Raw genomic sequence first — 22,257 nt, 5'->3', positions numbered from 1 at the left:
CCTTGGTATCCAGGGATGTGCCAGACTGGCTTGGCAGAAATCACACACTTTCCAGCAAACCCTACTGCCTCCAACATTAGCTGAATATATGCCTCTGGCCCCTCCAGCCCGCCCCTCTGCTTCCCTAGCCTCCTGGAAATCTCTGTCCTTTAGACCTGAGGAAAAAGAGAAATAGGGGCAGAGTCTTGGCTGCCAAGATGACCTGCCCTCCCCCCTACTCCATGCCCTGAGTCCTCATTCCGCAGAGCCATGAAATGATGGCGACAGAGAATCCCAGAGGCAGGGAACCATGAAGTCGAGAATGAGGGATCACAGACACTCGGAGTCTCTGAGTCATGGAACCACCACCCTAACTTGGAACCAAAAAATCATGGAATCTTGGAGCCAATATCATGGGAAACATAAAAGCTGAGAACGATAGACTCCTGGATCCCTAGTGTCACCCTTATAAGTCCTAGACCCACGAGGACCAGTCTCTGCATCGGGTCACTTCCAAAGATGCGCAGCTCAAACAGCCAAAGGCAATGACAACCTTTCTGTGCATCTCTGAAAAAACACTGGAGACTTGATTTCATAACCACAATACCAACCACGTCTTGTGTGGCTTTTTCCCCTCAAGTCTCTCACTCATCGAAAACCCCTAAAACTTCCCCTCACCCCCATTTTATGTGATTTTTTTTCTCCCTTCTTTACTATGTGGATTCACTTGACCCTTTCACTGGGTCCCCTGCCACTCACAGGTCCTGTCTTTCTTCATCCAGTAGCCCAATTCTGTATCACAAAAATCTAGGACATCAGTCTTCCCCAGAGGGTGTGGTGGCAGACAGGTTGAGGGTGCACATGCAGAAGCCTCTTTTGGGGGCATGGAACCCGAGCCTTTTGGAAGCCCTCTGTGACTCCCTTCCACACCCTTCCCCAGAGGGGTCGCCCAGTGTCCAGTGACAACAGCTTCCGACTGCCCCTGCTTTTGCTCGCGTTGCGTTAGGCAGCTTCGCTGTTACGAAGCATCAGCTCAGAAGTGCCACCACTGGACATGGGTGGTTGGGCAGCCTGAGGGGTGTAACAGCTGCTGCAGACTTGGGGTTGGTGGGGAGACTAGCCCTGTGCCACTGCAGCCCCCTGCTCCAGGCCACGCCAGACTGCCCACTAAAACACTGCCCCTCAGTTCTGGACCCAAACACCCCACCATCTTCAGAGCAACCTGCCTCCTGCCTCCCTCATCTGTAGGGGTAGGGAGGGCAGCAGTGTGCCAGGCCCCCCACGTTTCACTCCTCGGTGGCTCTGCCTAAAGCTGGGTGGTGCCACTGGGATGGCCAGGGACTCCAGTTCCATGTCACTTGTGTGTCGTGTGACCTCAGACAAGGGATTTAACTTCTGGGCTTCGGTTTCCTAATCTATAAAATGGGGGTATTAATGGTGCCAATAAGAGAGGGTCACTGTGAGAATTAAATGAGATAATGCACTTGAAACAGAGGCTGGATCATGGCAAATGTCCCTGTTACTGCTGCTACTCTCTCTCATAGACCCCGCCTCCTTGAAGCCAGAGCAAGCACTGACTCATCAAAACTGATATTGTCCTTCCAGACATCCCCATGGTGTCCCTTTTACAGGTGGGGACACTGAGGCTCCAAGCAGAAAGGGAGTCAGTGGCCCAGCTGGGACTAGAACCCAGGCTCCTAGGGTTCTGCCCCCTTGGCACTGAGTCCCGACATATCTAGAGGGACAGGGTCAGCCCTTGGCCCCTTCAGGTGCGAGTGAGTGCCCTGTGACCCCCCACAGAGGAGGAACAACACGTCGGTGATCGTCAGCGTGCTGTACATTGACTTCTCGGCTGGTGGGCAGGAGGACATCCATGAGTACGAGGTCCGCTGTGAGCCACGGCGCAAGGAGGCTTCTATCTACCTGCTGTCTGGCTCTGACTGGCTGGGGCCCTATGCCGCCACAGCTGAGCATCTTCAGGAAGCGCCACCCAGCGATGAGGTGGAGGCCCTGGAGGGCCCTGTGGCCATGGTGACCCAAGACACCAGTGACATTGTCTTCCTGGGCCTTTGCATCCTGGCTGGAGTCCTCATGGTCATTGCCATCGTGGTCCTGATGCTGCTGTGAGCAGGCAAGGGACCTGGGTTCTGGCTTCCCTGGGAGGCAGCTTGCGGTCCCCAAAACAGGAGCAGACCAGGCTTTATCGACTTGTTGGCGACCATGGACAAGTCACTGTCCCTCTCCGAGACTCCGTTTCCTAGGCTCACAGAGCTGGCGTGAGGCTCAGAGAAGAGCACGAATGGATATGAGATTTGTAAACTATGTCATGTTGTGTGTGTGTGCAATTGTTACTAATTTGAAAGATGGCCTGCAGTAGAAAAGAAGACTCCTGTGTGTGTTACTTGGCATCGTGGATAGCTGTGGTCACTGGTCACTTGTTCTGTAACTTGCACAAGTGCTTTACCCACTCAGGATAAAAACAAGGGCATCTTTTATTTTTCCAACTAATGGCTCATCACAAGCCTTCATTGGCAGGAAATTTAGTAACTGTCTAGGGGCCTCCACTCTCTTGAACTGACTCAGGAACCTTGAGGACTTCATCCACAGCAGGCCAGTCCTGCCTCCAAACTCCAGAAACAGAGAGAGAGAAAGGGAGCCGAAACCCCACCTAGTGCTGTCATCCCAGCCTCCGCCATGTGGTGTCGCTGTTGGAGGCTGGTCGTGCGCATCCCAGTGGATCCTGTCTGAAGAGGTGGCGATGCCCTGCGAGGTCAGATCCCTGCATAAAACACAGGCGGGCCCACACTGTGCTCAGCAGTGAGGCTGGAAGCTGAGGACTGGTGTCTCTTTCATGCTGGCGTTTTTCCTTAAATAGATCGTGATCCTTGACTGCAAAGCTGACTGAAGTTCCTGTGTCTTTGTCCTCACCCCTGATGTTGAGTCCATTGTTTCCCTTCAGATGAGTTCTCTTTGGAGCCTGTGGACCTTCTCCTGCCATTGGACTTCACTCAGAGCTACTCCAGCATCCCCGTATTTCTCTAAGTTCACACTACGGGGAGCATGGGTTGGGTTCCCGGTGCTTTCTGGCATCCTCAAGCAAATTGGTCCAGTCCCCCCAGAGCTCCAAGTGGAACAGCCTTGTTAATGAAAAATAAACAAAGAAATACAGTTATAATACACCACTTTCCCCTACTCACCTGTATGTTTGCGTAATGAATCACTCACAATCAACAGAAATCTCCACCTTGACCATGCTGACCACGGTGCTCAAGTAAGTGAATTGGAGCCTGATTACAGTTCTTTCAACAACCCAACCAACATCCACTTGTTTCCAGCTTTGTCCCCATTGTTGTGACCGGCTCCAAGCACCCAGCAGCAAAGAAGTCAAATGAGATTTCCTGCCTTTGAGATGTCTACACCCAGGTGTAGCAGCTTCGGGGAGAGGGAGGGCAGACAGTAACTTGCAGAGAAAACGAGAGTGAGAAAAGCCAACAAAGTAAAAAATTAAGCAAGGGAAAAAGAGTTGCCTGGACATTAGGAGAACTGGTTCAAGTCCAAGTTCTTCTCATTAATTGTGCAAACCTGGGCAAGTCACTTTGAGTCTGTGGGCCTTGATATCTCCATCTGCAAAATGGGACCACTGTTCATAGCTTGCTGTAAGATCGTAGCAACACGATGAACTAGGGAGGTCTGCCAGGATAATGTGCCAGCAGGCGAGTTTTGACTGACACCCCGGGGTGTTGGGAGCAGAGACCCCGTCCTCTTTGTCTCTCACCCACCTTCTCCCTTTCAGATTCCTCTAGCCACTGAGCTACCTTTGCCAGCCTACAAACCACCTGGGTCTCGGTTTCTCTGGACAAGACTGATTACAAGGCTGCCCCCAAGGTCAGCCTTCCTGCCTGCAAAGCAGGGGTGATGATAAATAACACCCGCTGCATTGGTTCTGTGTGGGGCCTGAGATCGTGCATGACAGTGGCCAGTACCTGAGAAGGATTCAACAAACCTGTTATGACCTTGACCTATGAGTTCATACAAAAGCTCCGGCCTAGAACCCCACGCTCTCGGCCCAACTTTGCCACTGGCTTGCTGTGTGGCCTTCAGGAACCCATTCCCTTTTCTGGCCACAGTTCCTGTTTTTAAAATATAACAAGCATCATTATCACCTCTGGCAGCATCGCTGTCGTAGCGACGACTCATAAGCACCAGCTACATGGCAAGTGTTTGAGCTGTGTCAGCTGACGTAAGCCACCTTGTGAGGCAGACAAAATTGCCCCCATTTCACAGATGAGGAAACTGAGGTCTGGGGAAGGAAGTGCCTTGCGCCAGGTCACAGGTGATGAAATGCTGAAGCGAGGCCGAGAGGAGGCAGTTCTTTCCTGAGCTGGAGCCTCTTGGGCCCCCAGGCCAAGCTCTCAAACCCAAGGGCCATGTCTGGTTGGGAAAGGACTGGAATGGCCGACAGGGAGAGGATGGTTTTACCCACGGACGTGCCCAGATACTGCCATTCCCAGCCCTCTGGGCAGCCGGCACGTTGATTATCCTGCCTGAGCCATGGGAAATGACAGTCTTTCTGACGGTACAGTGTCTATTAGAAATGAAAGGGCTGAAATGATACCCATTAGCCAACACGCTCTGGCCCAGGAAGAGTGTCTGATGGTGTGTGTACGTGTACCAGTTTCCCCTTGGTGGAGAGCGGAGGCCTTAACCCCAGCTCCCCCTCCCCCCCCCCCCGCCCCCGCACTGGTTATATGGTCTCGGGCCTGCCTACCCCGAACTGAGAGCTTCGGGTCCTCCCGCCTGCCTGTCCCGGTAGAGCCAACGTTACAGATGAGGAAATCCTTGGCAAATGGAAGTGCCGGCCCTGGGAAGATGCCTTCTGGCCTCCGGGTCAGGCAGACCTGGGTTCATTTCCATTCTCACCCTGACTCTGTGTGACCTCGGGCAAGTTGCTTAATCTCTCTCAGCCTCAGTTTCCTCATGCGCAGAATAGGGACACAAAGATGCTCCTCCCGAGGTCATCGTGAGGCTTGAGAGAACACAGGGAGAGCGCCCACATGGGGCTTCCACCTGTACGATTCTGGAAGCTGGCAGGCCCCGGCCAGGCGAGGGCCTCTTCCCCGAGGAGTCCTCAAATCTCAGAGTCGGAAGGGTCTCCCCGGACTCCTAGCTCCCCTGCTGATCTTCAAGAGACCATGATCGTTCCCACCCCCAGCCTGTCACTTTGTACCCCTTTGCCTTCCTTCGTAAGACGTATCGCCGTCTGCAATGATGCGAGGTGTGTGTGTGCTTTCCTCGTCCCCGTCACTATGACGCCAGCTCCACGAAGGCAGTCTTTATCCCACCCGCCCCTGCCAGAGCCGGGCACACGTGCCCTTCAGTAAGTATCTGTGATCGGCTGAGTGAATGAACGGAGGAGCTCCACGTGACTCCATCCCCTGAATCCCACGTGTGTGGCAGTCTCGGAACTTTGGTGCAGTCTGAGTCACGGACATTTCCCAAGTATCTTCTCTGGGCCACCCTCTACGTGGACACGCAGACTGGCTCAGACACGGCCCTCCCTCAGGAGCTCAGTGTCCTGGGGGGCAGGGAGCAGGGAGAACCAGGCATCTCACGGTGAGAAGTTCCCCCTGGAGGAACACAGCCAGCCAGGGGACCCCTCACTCTCCCCCTGCCCTCCAGTCTCCCGGGGGGCTCCTCAGGCCGAGCCCAGAGGTATGCAGTCCGTGTGGCCAGTCTCCCTAGGACACAGAGCAGGGTGGAGAAGAGTGACAGTGGATCTGGACGGGCAAAGGGAGACCAGCACAGAAACAAACAAAGTGCTTTCCTCTCAAAGACTTTTGGGAACAAGACAAGGTTTAAATGGCTGCCTCAGCTCGGGTAAGTGCAAGAGGAGCCCAGAGGGATGATTCATGCTTCCAGGAAGGCGCATCAGGCAGAATACAGGGAATGGCATCCCAGGAGTGGGGAACAGCAGGTGCTAATGCAAGAAGGTGCAGAAGGGTATGTCGTGATGGGGATGGGAAGGAGGGCTGGGGAGGGGGGCTGGGAGGTATGTTGGGGCGATGCTGGAAAGGCGGGATGGGAAGTTACTAGTCAGGACACCTGGATGGCACTAGCAGCTTCTCTCAGAACAACAATGGAAGGAGCCCTCTGTGTCCTTGGGCTCCGAACGAAGACACCCATTGGACCAATAGGGCCTGCCATTGATGTCTTCTCCTGGGACATCTGCCCATACAGAAAGGCTCTTAATCTGTTGGCACCAGGTGTGCTGTCTGGGCACACACTGGCACAGTGAGCCGAGCCCTGGGCTCATGGCTGTCTCTGCCACCTCCTGGCCCAGTAGTGTTGGTCGGCTAATCCCCCCATCTCCAGCCCTCCTTCAAAAGGGACCCCCCCAACCCTGGCACCCACCAGGACCCAGGACCTGGCTCTGGCTCTGCCACTAGCTTTCCATAACCTCTCCCAAGTTGGTTTTCTCATCTGTCAAGTGGGAATAATAGCTGGAACATTTATTGAAATGTACTCTATGCCAGGCATTGTTCAAAAAGGGTTTTACATTTATGTTCTCATTTAATTCTATTGGGGCACCTGGGTGACTCAGTCAGTTGGGTGGCCGACTTCGGTTCAGGTTATGATCTCATGGCTCGTGAGTTTGAGCCCCACATCGGGCTCTATACTGACAGCTCGGAGCCTGGAGCCTGCTTCGGATTCTGGGTCTCCCTCTCTCTCGGCCCTTCCCCCACTCACACTCTGTCTCTCTCTGTCTCAAAGGTAAATAAACATTTAAACTATACATATATATAAATTCTCTAAATAGTAACTGTAATAATTCCCTCTAAGAAATAGTCCAGGTGGGATTCAAATCCAGGCAGCAGATCTGCCTGCAAAGCCCAGGTCTTTTACTAGAGCAGGTGGAGGAGCCAATAGAAACAGGTCACAACCGTAACTCGCATTTGTAGCTGTAACAAGATACATGTTAGATGTTAACATTGAGCACTTTGCGCTTGGTGTTATTCTCAGGATCTAAGCACGTTCCATAAATTAAATTCATTTAATTCCTTGCACTAATGCTATGAGGGGAGTACTGTTATGCGTCCCATTTCACAGATGAGGAAACTGAGGCACTGAGAAGTCAAGTAACTTGCTTGAGGTCTCACACCTAATAGCTCCCGTCGGGTGAAGACTAATGCTGAGAGCCAGGAATCACTCTAGACCCTTCCTATGGGCTAGCTTGTCTAGTCCTCACGACAGAGGAGCTGAGGCACGGAGGCTGTGTATCTCATCCACGATCACATGGCTGGTGAGTGTTGCCATCAGGCCTCAAAACAGGTGGTCTGACTTCAGAGTCCCCGCTCCTAACCAGTGGCCCTAACACTTCTTGGCACGATGCTCGGTGCAGGGCCTGAGCTTGGGAAGTGTTGCCCAGTCTCAGCGTGAGGCTGTAAAATGGGTTCTGGGCTCCTGAGGTCTCGGAGAGGCCCTGACAAACTGCTGCCCATCACGGGTGCCTTGTCAGAACCCGAGGCTGCTCCCAGGGGAGCCTTCTGGGACCCGTGGCGTCCCCGGCCACCGGTTCTGCCCACGCAGTCGCCGGAACACACAGTGCCCGAGCCAGTCCCGGCTGCCCTGGACACTGAGCCTCAGGGCCCCCCAGGGCTGTTCCACATTCCCCTCCAAAGTCAACGAGGCCCCGGCTGGCTTTCCTCCTGGAAAATCAGTGGGGCTCACTGCCCTCTGCTGGCTTCCTCCAAGGCCGCCCGGACTCCAGGAGCAGCGGGCACTTCGGGGAAGGCTGCCCCAGCTGTATCTCGGCACCCTGGCCCTGCCTGGGCCTGCATCCTACTGCTTCCCTGAGCTCCCCTGGCTGTGGCTCTGGAGGGAGCCGTGATACCCCTGCCCTTGGAAGCGCTCGCAGAATTGGAGCTAGACAGTGACGGCTCCCATTCCCTGAGCCCCTTGGGGGAACACAGGCATTTAACCGCTCTAGTCCTCAGAACCACTCCGCTTAACAAACAAGGAAGCCGAGGCTCAGTCTAGCTGATGGGTTTGCCAGAGACCACGCAACTGGTAACTGGTGGAGTGGGGACCTGAATCCAGTTCCTTCCGGGGGCTCTTTCCACGAAATCGAAACCACATGGACTCTGTCCAGATGGCCCCCCTGCTCTCTGTGCTGAGGACTTCAGGGGTATTTATTCATGCCTTTGAGTGCCTAGCATTGAACTGGTAAGTGCTGGGGAGACAGTGCCAACGCAAGCGGTGTGGGCAGGCCTCCCCTAAACCAACAGTGACGCAAAGCAGGTGGATAGACGAGGAAACCCCACAGTGCCTGGAAGCAGCCTGAGTCCCTGGAGGCAGTGATGCCCCGGGCAGGGTGCTGGGGAACGAGAAGACATTAAACTGGTAACAGTGGGGAGACGCAGGGAGAAAGGGCATTTCGGGCAGGCAATGGCTGGAGATTAGAGATTCGAGGGAACCCCAAATTTACCAGGTGGCTACAGGACAGAGTGGGAGGAGACAGTGGAGGTGACAAGGCCGGGAAGGCAGGTGGGGATACAGCCTAACTTCAAGAGACTTCCCACACAGTGGCCATGTCGGCTCTTGGGCCCCATTTGGCGCCCTCGGGATTCCTGTGTACAAAGGGCTCCCCAAATCATAAATCCGGTACACTGGCTTTATAGCTGAAGCTTGGAGAGAAGGTGATTGGCTTCAGGTCACCCAGAGGAGCCAGAATCACACCCAGGTTACCTGATTCCAAGGGACACCCTGTCCCTGCAGCACCATCTCAAAGCCCTTCCTCCTTCCCGGGGGATGGGTTTCTGTCCGATCACCACGGGGGGCAATCAGGGCCCACAAACCTTGGGATTCCCCTGGCAACTCTGTGGATCAGGCCCGCCCATATCACCTGGGTGAGGGAGTTTCCCTCTCTTTGAGATCAAACACAAACCCCAAACAGAAACTGCCCCACACCTGAGCTCCAGGTAAATGCAGCCCGAGCCTGTGAGGTATACACACCTTTTGGCTCACACCCAGGAGAAGAAAGGTAGCTGTTTGAATAAAAACTCTCCTGGACGGGCGCCCAGCGATTTATAGTTTGCAAAGTGCTTTCCCCAAACGTTCTGCCTTTTGATCCTCGCACCTGTCCTGAGAAAAAGGTGCTGCCCATTTTACAGAGGCAGAAACTGAGGCCTGAGAGGTGAAGTGCAATGCTCAAGGTCACAGAGGGAGGGCGCTCTAGGGTCAGAAACAAGTGGCCCCAGGAGGCGGCATGTGCTGGACACACATCGACTAAATGGCCCATCTCTGACGAATGCGGTGAGTAAAGCCAAGAGTGGTCATAGGAGGTGTCACTGAGGTCCTTTCAAAAATGCATAGCAGTGACCAGGCAGAACTCGGGAGGGGAGCTTTCTGGGCCAAGGAAAGCGTGAGCAAAGGCCTGGAGGTAGGAGGAAGCAGGCAGACAGGAAACAGGGAATACTCCAATGGGGCTGGTGCGCAGAGTGTGGGCGTACCCCGGGGTGGCTCCCCTCCTTTCCCAGGGACCTCTTCTCCCCTCCCCTATCTCCCAGCTGCCTCTCTCAACATCTGCTCTACTGTTGCTGTTGGGGTTCAGATCTGTCTCCCCCATCCTTCTGGAAGCTCCTGGAGGGCAAGGACCTTATCCAGTTCACTTCTGTATCCTCAGTCTCTAGCACAAGGCTGGCCTGGCACAGAGATGGAGCCAGTTAATGAATAAAGATGAATGAATGAATGAATACACAGTGCCAGCTACATTACATGAAATAGCAGCTGAGAGGTTTTTGAACACTAACCACGTGCCACCAGGTGCTTGGCTAGCTACTTTTTATACACATCGTCTCTTTAATCCCTGTGAGGCCTATTATTTACTTTTTATTATCATCAAAATCTCCGTTTTATAGGTGAGGAAACCGAGGCACAGAAAGGTGAAGTAACTTGGGTAAGGTCACAGAGTCCGCAAGTGTCCTTGGGATTTGAACTGAAGCCACAGGCTCAGTTGAGCGATTTTGCACACACTCTCAGCCACGTGGGGACACAGCTGCCTGCACAGGCACACACACGTGTGCACACACACGCACAAGAGCACCCAGGCCACAGCCTTGTGCTCCTGGACACCCGGTCCTCCCCAGATTTGCTTACCCCCTAGCATGGAGAAGGAGCTCACAGTCCTGGTGCCGGGCTGGGGGCAGGGGTGGGGTGAGAAGGAGCCAGGTGGGCTCTGAGACGTGCTCACTCCCTTTCTCTGGAACGCAGCTTTCTGTCATTAGGCACCTCCAGCTCAGGGGTATAGAAATCCTTTCTTTTGTACAGTCTCCCCTTCTATATAATCCTTGCCACAAAATGAGGATTCCCTGCAATAAAGGAAGCAAAAATTTCCCATATGCCTCTGGGCGTACCAGGCCCTGTGCGGGTCTCCTTACAAACCCCGGGAAAGGTTTCTCAGTGTCCCAGGTCACCCAGGCTCAGGTGGAATGGGAGTTCCGATTTAGGTGGCCAGACCTTCTAGGCCAGCTCATCTTCCACTGCCCAAGTCCTTTCAGTACCCCCATGACCCCTTAACATCTGATAGAGGACAATCCAGCCTCAGGGAACAGGGAAGGGACCAGAGAGTGGAAGGCCTTGCCTGAGGTCACACAGGCAGCTCAGCGGGAGCTGGAACCCGGGCCTGAGGTGGGGACGGGCTGCAGGAGCTTATTTCCAGCCAGAGCCGGACTCGGGGCTGACTGGGGTGCAGTCTGGAGGTGTGGGGAGACCCTGCCTGGGCGCTGGGCCTCTTTGCCAGCTCCGTTTCATGGCAAAAGGGAAGGAGGGGCCCGCTGGGCATCAGGCGTCCGGACCAGGCCTGCCGGTCTGCGCAGCAGGGCGAGTTCGTGGGCCGTGGGTCCTTGTACTGCTTCACACGCATAGCTGCACACGAGCTCTCTCGTGTGTGGCTGGGGCACAGGTGCGAGGGGCTGCGTGTTGCTGCGTGTGCAGGTGTATCTGGGTGTGTTTGAGAACATCTGTGTGTGTGTCTAACGTTACCCCCACCGCACTCTCATGAAACCCCATCTCTTCCAGTGTCTTATCTGATCCCCGTCGTAGGGCAGTGAGGGAGGCATGGCAGGGGTTGTGGAAGAGAGGCCGAGGGAAGCTTGGGCCGAGGGAAGCTAGGGTGAGGGAAGGGCACCCGACCGCAGGAGGTAGCCCTGCGTGCCTGTTCCTGGATGGATGTTCCCATGCGTGTGCGGGTGCCATCTCCAGAGGGACCGGAAGTGATAACCCTTCAGGTCCGTCCTGGCTCTGCCCAGCATGTTCCTGCAGGGCTGCAGGGTCCAGCGTGTTTGGGGTCTATGTGGGCAGGGGAGTGTGTCTGAGCAGATATGTGCCTGGTGAGAGAGAAAGCCTGTGCAGACTGTGGGTGTTTTGGGGTGTCTTCTTCCACCGGATGGCTCCCAAGCGCCCAAGGCCTCAGAGAGGGATGGGGGAGCAGGCTCAGCGGGCTGGCCAGAGGCTCTCCAGGCCCCTCTGCCCAGCTGGGCAGAGGCCTGGGCTGGTGTTGGGCACAGCGCCACCTTGTGGGGCCGCAAGGAGGGATCTGTGGCATGTCGGGGAAGCTGATGGCCTCCGTGGGGGGAAAGAGGGATGGGGATGGGGAAGAGTGGCCCCGGGGAACCTGGAAGGCCAAACCGCTCCCAGAACCTGGGCCACCAGATCCGGATTGTGCCAATTTCCTGGGACAAAAGAGATCCAAGAGGCTTCCCTGAGGTTTCCCCCCTCCCCTCCTGGCTCCTCCTGGAGGATGCTCCTTCCTCTGACTCTTAAATGCTATTCCCATTGACTAGGGAAGTCAGACGCTAACCAAATTCTTAAAAGTGAGAAAAGCCAAAGGTGGCCATGTGTCCTGGTTTGCCTTGGTTTGCCTGGGACTGACAGGTCTCCAGGACACAGGACCCTCGGTTTTAACATCAGGGAAGTCCTGGGCAAACGGGACTAGTTAGTCACGCTAGATGAGCACGTGTGGCAGCGGGGAAATAGTGCAGACGATTCCTGGGGACCTAGGTTGGTCTGAAGGGTCAGAGGAAGCCTCTGTGCCCTCACCCCAGCAGGGGTCTTGTTGGCCACAGACGCTTTAGACAATCTCTTCTATCCTGAGGGCTTTGTTACCATCTCTGTGGGATTTGGTGACTCCCAGTTGGGCCTCCACCCAGACCTCTCTCGTGGGTTCGGTCCCTCATCTGCTCTGAACTAGTGGGCCAGGCTGTCACACGGGCGTAGCCACCCCACAGGCCTCAAATGCGATTATGATGTCCCCTGAGCCTCTTTCTTCTCCTGTGTTCCTATCTCAACAAGTGGCATTCCCACCCACTGGTCACCCAGCCAGACATCTTTGATCCCTCTTTGATCCCTCTGAATCCCTCACCTTCCTCATCCAGTCCTTTCAATTCCATGTACAACCATCTCTCCAGTCTACTTCTTTCTCTCTCATCCCCGCTGCCACTACACTGTCACCACCATCCTCCCCTGGCCTTGCGGTCTCCAGCAATTGCCCTGAGTTCATCTAGAACAGGCCAGAACGTGGAGTCTGGTCCCAGCTTAAGGATGAGTGAGAATGCTGGCTTGGACTCGGTTCCAGGTCCTCAGTCCTGAGAATTCTTGCCATGCCAGCCTGGGGACACTCTCTCTAGCCACCCTGCATGAGAGGAATGTGAGGGCCCTGTTTTTGTCCTTCAGGGCGTTTGGGAAGGCTGGCCAAGGCCAGCTCAGTTATCTCTCTACTCCATATCCACTCTGCAGCTGGAGCGTCTTCCTGCTCAGGCCCCTCCATGGCTCTCCGTGGTCTTCAGGATGAAGTTGCAGCACCTTGACCTTGTTATGTGACCAGTTCTTATTGCCCTTAGAGTTACATTTCTAACCATTGCTCCACCTGTACCCGCTGTGCTGGTGGTTTTCTGTGTTCTGGTGAGAATGATGATGGTATGGGTGCACTGGTGTGCATGTGGCATTATTGGTGTGTGTGTGGTGGTTGGGATGGTGTGTTTCTAGTGGCTGTGATGGTGTGTGTGTGGTTGGGATGGCGTGTGTGTGGTTGGAATGGCGTGTGTGTGGTTGGGATGATGTGTGTGTTTGGGATGATGTATGTGGTTGGGATGGTGTGTGTGTGGTTGGGACGATGTGTGTGGTTGGGACGATGTGTGTGGTTGGGAGGGTGTGTGTGGTTGGGATGGCGTGTGTGTGGTTGGGATGGCGTGTGTGTGGTTGGGATGATGTGTGTGTGGTTGGGATGATGTATGTGGTTGGGATGGTGTGTGTGTGGTTGGGACGATGTGTGTGGTTGGGAGGGTGTGTGTGGTTGGGATGGTGTGTGTGTGATTGGGATGGCGTGTGTGTGATTGGGATGATGTGTGTGGTTGGGACAGCGTGTGTGTGGTTGGGACGATGTGTGTGTGGTTGGGATGATGTATGTGGTTGGGATGGTGTGTGTGTGGTTGGGACGATGTGTGTGGTTGGGATGATGTGTGTGGTTGGGAGGGTGTGTGTGGTTGGGATGGCATGTGTGTGGTTGGGATGGCGTGTGTGTGGTTGGGAGGGTGTGTGTGGTTGGGATGGCGTGTGTGTGATTAGGATGGCGTGTGTGTGATTGGGACGATGTGTGTGGTTGGGACGGTGTGTGTGGTTGGGACAGCGTGTGTGTGGTTGGGACAGCGTGTGTGTGGTTGGGATGGCGTGTGTGTGGTTGGGATGGCGTGTGTGTGGTTGGGATGATGTATGTGGTTGGGATGGCGTGTGTGTGGTTGGGATGGCGTGTGTGTGGTTGGGATGGTGTGTGTGGTTGGGATGGTGTGTGTGGTTGAGATGGTGTGTGTGGTTGGGATGGCGTGTGTGTGGTTGGGATGGTGTGTGTGGTTGGGATGGTGTGTGTGGTTGGGATGGTGTGTGTGTGGTTGAGATGGTGTGTGTGGTTGGGATGGTGTGTGTGTGGTTGAGATGGTGTGTGTGGTTGGGATGGTGTGTGTGTGGTTGGAATGGTGTGTGTGTGGTTGGGATGGTGTGTGTGGTTGGGCTGGTGTGTGTGGTTGGGATGGCGTGTGTGTGGTTGGGATGGTGTGTTTCCAGTAGCTGCGCTGGTGTGTCAGTGTTGGTAGGGGCAGAATAGAGCTTTCAGATCGCTCACATCTACTTTGACCAGAGCAGTTCCAATTGTGTACGTTTTATGGATTGGGGTTCCTTACGACTTTGTTTCTAAGAAGGCTTTTGTGGCTTTGAAAGGTTTGCAAAGAGTCATTGCTCTAAGATGACTAGTTGTTTTCTGCTTCTCCTCCACACCAAGCAGCTTCCCACCTCTGTGCTTTTACCCAGGCTCTTCCAAAGACCTCCATCTCTCTCTGTAGAAATGTTACCCTCTGAAATGGCCCCACCTCCAAGAAGCTTCTGGGGCTCAGCGGCAGGGACAGGATTGCTCCCTCCTCTACGCACCACTGCCCTTCACATCTACCCCCTTTGTGTCCTTGTCTTACACGCCTAGACTAAGAGCTCACCGCCTCAGTAATCTCCACACTAACATTCTTCCTTTCTTCTCTGCTGACTCATGCACAGAGGTGAATAAAAATCGCATCAGCAGTTTTGTGCAGCACACAGCCTGGTGGGAAAGACAGACACATAGCACTGTGACATCAGTGCTATAATGGAGGGGAGCTAGAGGCCCCTGACCTGGGAGCAGGGAGGCAAAAAAAGGCTTCCTAGAGAAAATAATCCCCAAGTGTAGTTTTAAAGGATGAAACATGCCCCTGGAGAAGAAGTGGGGAAAAATATCCCGGGGAAGAACCGCCCGCCGGTCACATCGCACCCTCTCTGCTGCCCGTGTCCCCCCCTCGCCGGCCTCACCATGCTGTCTCTAGATTTTTTGGACGATGTGCAGTGAATGGACAAGCGGCAGCTGTATTATCAAGTCCTAAATTTTGGAATGATAGTTTCCTCGGCACTAATGATCTGGAAGGGGTTAATGGTCATAACTGGAAGCCAAAGTCCAATTGTAGTTGCTCAGTGGCAGCACGGAACCTGCATTTCATAGAGGAGATCTTCTCTTTTTAACAAATAGAGTTGAAGATCCCATCCGAGTGGGAGAAATTGTTTGTAGGATAGAAGGAAGAGAGATTCCTATAGTTTGTGGAGTCTTGAAGATTCGTGAAAAGCAAAATGACATATCAAGTTTTTGGCCAAAGGAGATAATAATGCAGTTGATGACAGAGGCCTCTATAAACAAGGACAACACTGGCTGGAGAAGAAGGATGTCGTGGGGAGAGCAAGGGAGCTCCGTGCTCAGCGTGAGCCCAACACAAGGCTTGAACTCGTGACACTGAAATCAAGAGCCAGACGCTCAACCAACTGAGCCACCCAGGCACCCCCCAAAAAATACAATCTTTGGGGCGCCTGGGTGGCTCAGTCGGTTAAGCGTCCAACTTCGGCTCAGGTCATGATCTCGCGGTCCGTGAGTTCGAGCCCCGCGTCGGGCTCCGTGCTGACAGCTCAGAGCCTGGAGCCTGTTTCAGATTCTGTGTCTTCCTCTCTCTGACCCTCCCCCATTCATGCTTTGTCTCTCTCTGTCTCAAAAATAAACATTAAAAAAAAATTAAAAAAAATACAATCTTTAAAAAAATAAAATCAAACCCCAACGTTGAAAATAAAAAAAAAAAAAAAAAAAAAAAAATGTGCGAAGGCCCCAGCATTAGAAAACACAGTTGGCTTGTGCGACAAACTGTCAGCAGTTGAGACTGTGGAGTGACGACTGTGGGGAGCAGGGCATAAGGCCTGAGAGGTGGGGAGGCTGCGTCCCAGGGGACTCTGGGTGCCCAACTGTGGAGCTGGCACTTTCGTCCCAAGAACAGGCCATGGCAGGGAACTGAAAAGATACTGACAAGGTCAGATTTCCTTGTTAAAAAAATGTTGTGGTGACATACGGCCTAAAATTTGCCACTGTGAACTGGTATTAAGTACACTCACACTGTCGTGCACCATCACCGACCACCCATACCCAGACCTGTTTGTCCTGTAAAACCGAAACTCTATACATACACCTCCCCCCAGTGCCTGGCAACCCCCATAACCATTCTGTCTCTGTGGATCTGAGCACTCTAAGCACCACATATAAGTGGGATCATACACTATTTGTCTTTTGCGCGTGTGTGTGCCTGGTCAATGTTACTTAGCATCGTGTCCTCGAGGTTCACCCGTGTTGTAGCATTTTGCAGGATTCCTTTTAAGGCTGAATAATATTCCAGGGGTTGTACTTACACCACGTGTCATTTATCCATTCATCGGTCGATGGACGCTTGGGTTGATTCCACATTTCAGCTCTTGTGAATCGCGCTGCTAGGAACGTGGATGTGCGAATATCTCTCTGAGACTCTGCTCTCAGTTCTTTCGGATGTACACCCCCACGTGCAACGCCTGGGTCGTGTGGTATGTCTATTTCTAATTTTTTGAGGAACCACCGTCCTGTTTTCCATACAGGCTGCACCACTTTACATTCCCACCAACAGGGCACAAGGCTTCCCATTTCTCCACATCCTTGCCAACGCTTACTTTCTTTTGCTTGGTCTTTTGTTTGGTTTTGGTAGGAGCTATCCTAATGGGTACGGGGGTGGCATTTAAAACAACTAATTCACCGAGGTGAAGTTCGTAATAACATAAAATTAACCTTTTTTTTTAAATTTATTTATTTTTGAGAGACAGAGAGAGACGGTGTGAACAGGGGAGGGGCAGAGAGAGAGGGAGACACAGAATCCAAAGCAGGTTCCAGGCTCTGAGCTGTCAGCACAGAGCCCATGCGGGGCTCGAACCCATGAATCATGAGATCATGACCTGAGCCGAAGTCGGACGCCCAACCGACTGAGCCACCCAGGTGCCCCTAAAATTAACCTTTTTAAAGTGAACGGTGCAGTGGCCCGTAGTACATTCAAAGTGTTGGGCTACCTTCCTCTCTATGTAGTGGCAAAACATTTCTACTACTCCAAGTAGTACATGTTACTTACTTACATGTTAAGTAAGTAGTTTCTCCCCAGTGTCCCTTCCCCTAGTCCCTGGCAACCGTCAGTTCTCTGCCTTATGGATTCGTCTGTTCTGGACATTTCACACAGATGGAGCCATGCGATATGTGACCTTTTGTGTCTGGCTTGCCTCCCGTAGCTTCGTGTTTGTAAGGTTCACCGGTTCGTCAGTACTGCATTCCTTTCTATAGATGAGTAATACTCTGCTGTGTGGATTTGCCACTCATGGAGTATTCATTTGCCTGCTGACGGACACTGGGCTGGTCAGGCTTACTTTTGACCCCTCGAGCTCTGTCCATACAATGGTTTGGAGGGAACAAGACAGGACGAGGAAGAAGGGCTGGGGCCGTGTCAGGGGGGCAGGCCGAGGGCTCTGGCCGTGGGAAAGACAGAGGAGTGCATTATTTAGGTTGCGAGGTGCCGGAGGGAGAAGTGAGGCATGTCGCCCCAGTTGTGTAAGACAAGCCATGAAGGAGGACAGGTGGGAGAAGACGGTCACGGGTTTGGTTTGGGCCTTGCAAGTTTGAGTTGTTTGTGGACCATCCAGAGGGAACTGTCCTCCATGCAGTAAGAGCTGTGGGCCTGGAGCTTGGGGGGAAGTTCTGGGCAGAGTGGGGCTTGGCAGTCAGCAGTGTGTCGCCGAGAAGAACAGAAGAGAGCGGGGAAGAGGGAGATGGGAGGGCTCAGAACAGAGCCTCTTAACACCGTGTACTCCCAAAGGCAGGACCTGACCACCTTGCTCCCCACTGATTGCCAGACCCAGCCACAATGACTAGCATATACACACAGCCACTTACAACCCGGTAGGATGAATGAAGGAGTCCACAGAAGCCTGGGACCTCGCAGGAGAAATCAAGAAAAACAGGGTGTTGGAAAAACTGAGAGGAACACGTTTCAAGGATAAAGTGGCTGGCTAATGCTGCAGCTGTCAGTCTGGGTAAGAACTTTTTTTTTTTTTTAAGTTTTATTTATTTTTGAAAGAAAGGGACAGAGATAGAGTGCGAGCAGGGGAGGGGCAGAGAGAGAGGGAGACACAGAATCCGAAGCGGGCTCCAGGCTCCAAGCTGTCGGCACAGAGCCCGGCACAGGGCTCGAACTCACGAGCTGTGAGATCATGACCTGAACCGAAGTCGGACGCCTAACCTAATGCCACCCAGGCGCCCCGATAGTCTTGATTTATGTGTGGAAACGGAGAGAGCACTGGTGACCCAGGCAAGTGACGTGGTGGAAGTGGAAGCAGGGGGTGGTGCCCAGTGAGCACGAAGCCAGATTTGCAGAGTCGGGCCAAGTCGGGGTAAGCCCGAGAGCCCTTGCGGGAGAGGTGCATGGAGTGGAGACAGTGAACCGAGAGGCCTCATCTGGTTAGTCTAGGCCAGTCAGGGAGCCATGATCCAACTGAGTGACCTTGGCTGGGTCCCTCCCCTCTCGGGTATTCGAACAGCCGCTCTTGAGGGGTCTGCGGTGACTCAGCTCTCTGCTTCACTAGCTGCCCCCTCAGGTCACCCTCCCCAGGACCAGCCCTCACTTAGTGCTGTGACTAGGCCCTTTGGCTCTGCAGAGGGAAGGGCTCCTTACCTCGGGGAACCTTTCTATGTAGACTCGGGAAGCAGTTAGGTGGGGAAGACATAACTAGAAGTTTTTGGCTGCTATGCCAGAGTTTCCAAGACCAAAATAGTTTCCTTTCCCCAAAGCTGAGCTTTTTCATAAGCCCCAGGCACACCAGATGGGAAGGGAGAAGCATCTAGAAAAAGCTGAGAGGGGCGCTCAGTTAGACGTCTGATTTCAGCTACTGATCTCACAGTCCGTGAGTTCGGGCCCCGCGTCGGGCTCTGTGCTGACAGTTCAGAGCCTGGAGCCTGTTTTGGATCCTGTGTCTCCCTCTCTCTCTGCCCCTCCCACTCCCCCATCTCAAAAATAAATAAACATTAAAAAAAAGAAAAAAGGCTGAGAGACCCCAGGAGCACCTAGTGTCACAGGACTTTATCATCTTGCATCCAGACGGCTCAAAAGACCCGTCTCCACCTCACTGCTGGCCCAGAGGACACACCCAGCAGTGGTAGGGGAGCTCTGAGGTAAGAGGAGGGGCACCAAGTCTTTGCGTATGGTTTGATCACTTCCTTGCTGAGTGACCTGAGGCCAGGGGCTCCTCTTCTCCAGGACTGTTTCTTGTCCACCATGGATTCACCTGACTGCCAGAGACTAATAGACAGCACAGCACGAAAGGTGCCCTGGAGAGGCAGTGACCAGAAAAGGGTGTGAGGCTTAAAGATCCCCTGGTTATTTATTGAGGGTCTACTAAGTACGGGGCACTGTGCCAACCACAGATGCAACAGCCTGGGAGGTAGGAACTCAGATTCGAGTCCCAGCTTTGTCTTTAACTCCCTGTGTGGCCTAGCCTCAAACATGAGCATGCAAGGAACAGAATCACCAGGCAGTGGCACGGACTGCAGGCCTTCCCCCCAGAATTTCTGATTTAGTACGTCTAGCGTCGGGCCCAAGAATTTGCATTTCTAACTGACGTTGCAGGGAGGAACTATACTTTGAGAATTGCTGGCCTAACCATTTGTCTGAGTCTGACTTTCCTTGGCTCTCAACAGGGAGAATCGCGCCGGCCCGGCTTACCTCCTGCTAAGGCGTGCCCTGGGGTGCGAATCAAAAAGCTGTAGAATTATGGAACTTCTGAGAGAGCTGGTTGGGACCTCAAGATCCACCTGCTTTGAACTCCCCACTGGACAGGAGACGAAACTGAGGATCAGAGATGGCACAGACCAGGGTCACAGTCAATTTGAAGGCACCAGAGCTGGAGTTAGGACCCACAGAGCCTCCCGCCTTCTCCCAGGTTCCCCCAGCCCAAAGGAGGTGCTTTTACTATCTTTCTTGTAAGATGAAGTGACACTACATGGTATTTGCAGCAGATGCTCTGAATGTCCTGCCTGTGTCTCTTGGTGTCCACCATTTCTGTGCATCTCGACCCAACAGCTTCCAAGTGCCAGCCCCTGCACTCTCCCTGAGGACCTTTTCTGGCCTCAAAGCCCACTTGGCCCGGCCTGCATTTGTGCAGGAACACTGCCAGAGACTTAACATCTATTTCCTCTGAGCAAATCCCAACCAATGACAGGTGGATACATACTCCAGCTTCCTTGCCCCTTGATTGGGACAACACTGAGGCACATTCTTCACCATTATCCAGAATTCCTTAGTGGAACTGAGCCCGGGCTGGTTCCAGCAGAATCTTGCTTGAAAGTATATTCTTTGCTTCTTTCCCTTCCCTTTCTCACTTTCTAGCACAACCTCTACAGGGGTTTCCTCGGATTATCTTTCAAATCAACTGTTTCAAATCCTTGTTTCAGGGTCTGTTCCTGGGGGAATCTGGTCTCAGACATCATCATTATCATCATCATAATAGTAACGGCCATTTATTGAACACCTACTATATACCAGGTCTCATGTACATATGACCTCATGTGATCCTCATGACAATACTCTTAGGCCTCTATGTAACGGTTGAAATAATTCAGTTCAGAGGCCTGACCAAGGACTGTCAGACGGTAAGCCTTTAGCAGGGCTGGGTGTTGAGGGACCTTGGTTCCCTCCCTAGGGGCCCAGCCCCACTGCGTGGTCACACCCAGAGAAAAGGCAACCTGGCGCATTTTTAGGCCCTGACACTGTCCCCACAACAGGCACTATTCACAATGGCAGCAGTGGGACTCCTTCTAAGGACCTCAACTAGTTGAGGATATTGATAAAGGAGACAGCTGGAGAGGAAGAACAGGCCAATATTTTATGAGGACTGTAATCGACAGACTGGTCTGTGTCTACTCTTGGAGAGTCCCAGGAATAACTGGGGGACTCTTTGGGGATAATTTCTTCCTTACGTAGAAGGGGGCTCAGGGCCATTGTCTTTGGACAGAAATAAACCTCCATTTTGTAATCACAGATTGGTGAAGCCGGGCAATGTTTAGGCTGCACTGAATACACTCCTAATGTGTTTGTGCAGATCGAATAGGGTCTTTGTTTATGGAAGTGCAATGTTTTGCTTTAGGCTTCAGTTTCAAAGAGCATGTTTCCATAGCAATTATTTTTGTTGTATAAAGAGAAAGCTATTGGGGTAATAAAATCATACACTCACATACAGTACAATAAACTCCCGGGATGGTACTCAGGGGCCTGCATTAGACTTCACACTGGGCCCATTCTCCCTGGTGGGAGCTTTGAAAGTATCTCCCCATTTCTGGCCTCAGTTTCCTCATGTGTCACAAGCGAGGCAGCTGCATGGGCCCTACGCTCTCCGAGGCCCCAGGTGACAGGGTCCATGGTTCTCCCTCAGGGCCGCCTGGCAAATCTAGGCAGCTTTGCTGCTCCAGTCCAGCCTGGAAGCAGATCTGTAATTGAGCCTGCAGGGTCCCTGTGACAGGCACAGCCTGTAAATCTCCGCTGGGGAAGCAGCCCAGGGAGATAAATTGTACCGCAGCGGACTCTCCTTGCATTCTAGGAGCCGCCTGTTTCTGGGGTTAACGTGGAAAGAAGGGAGGGCCGATAAAGCCCTTCCCCATGATCAGACACTCAACAGGGTGGGGGGAACGAGGACCCAGGCCACCGCTGGCAGGGAAGGAGTGGTTGCAGCGTGGTGTTTGCTCCTTGGAGCCCATGAACACAGGCACTGGAGGATTTAAGCAAAACAGTGACTTGGTCCGAATGAATGCATTGTCATAGGGTGTATACATGCCTCTCTCCTCCCTCAGCTTCTGAGCCCAGACACTGTGTCTGAGTCAGCTCGGTGTGCCAGCGCAAGGACTGGGACAGGGCAGGCATCCCTGAATACAAGTAATGGAAAATAATCACGATAGCTAATGCTAATGAGCTAACGCTCAGTCTCTGCCACGCCCTGAGCTTATTGTTCTGCATGTATTATTTACTCCTTGCAATCCTAGAAGGCACAGCTCCGTGACACAGAGATGCTAAGTAACTTGCCCACGAGCCCTCAGCTAGTAAAGCGGCTGGACCAGGATCTAAACCCAGGTAGCTTGGCTCCAGAGCCTGGGCCCCGAAACACTCTGCAAAATGATCAATACAGTAGTGACAACGACAATGGAAATTCACTGTGTCAGGTGTCTGTCACGGGGACTGTGGGAAGGAGAGGCAGAAGTCCACCGGCTGGCCTGGCGGAGGGAAGCAAAGGACAAGGGCTGAGAGAGGTCACCTCTTGTCTGAGGAATGAAGAGATACTTGAAAAGAC

The 22,257-nt window shown here is 53.2% G+C and overlaps 1 protein-coding gene and 1 long non-coding RNA gene across 2 annotated transcripts in view; one reads left to right on the top strand and one right to left on the bottom strand.

Moving 5' to 3' along the window:
* Nucleotides 1-5,248, top strand: part of CDCP2 (CUB domain containing protein 2) — a 16,973-nt gene extending 11,725 nt beyond the window's left edge. The window contains exon 6 of the mRNA XM_025912614.2: nucleotides 1,780-5,248. Coding sequence (XP_025768399.1) covers nucleotides 1,780-2,106 — 327 coding nt within the window. The 3' untranslated portion in view covers nucleotides 2,107-5,248. The remainder of the gene's footprint in view (nucleotides 1-1,779) is intronic.
* LOC147578026 (uncharacterized) lies at nucleotides 2,448-22,257 on the bottom strand. Its single transcript, XR_015254717.1, has 2 exons — nucleotides 19,644-22,257; nucleotides 2,448-3,116 (listed from the first exon to the last, which is right to left on the bottom strand). It is a non-coding gene; the product is annotated as an uncharacterized LOC147578026 (long non-coding RNA).

Source organism: Puma concolor, chromosome C1 (genome assembly GCF_028749965.1).
Source record: "Puma concolor isolate L17-30 chromosome C1, mPumCon1.1.hap2, whole genome shotgun sequence".
Classification (NCBI taxonomy): Eukaryota; Metazoa; Chordata; class Mammalia; order Carnivora; family Felidae; genus Puma; species Puma concolor.
This window is presented reverse-complemented; position numbering and strand designations above follow the sequence as displayed.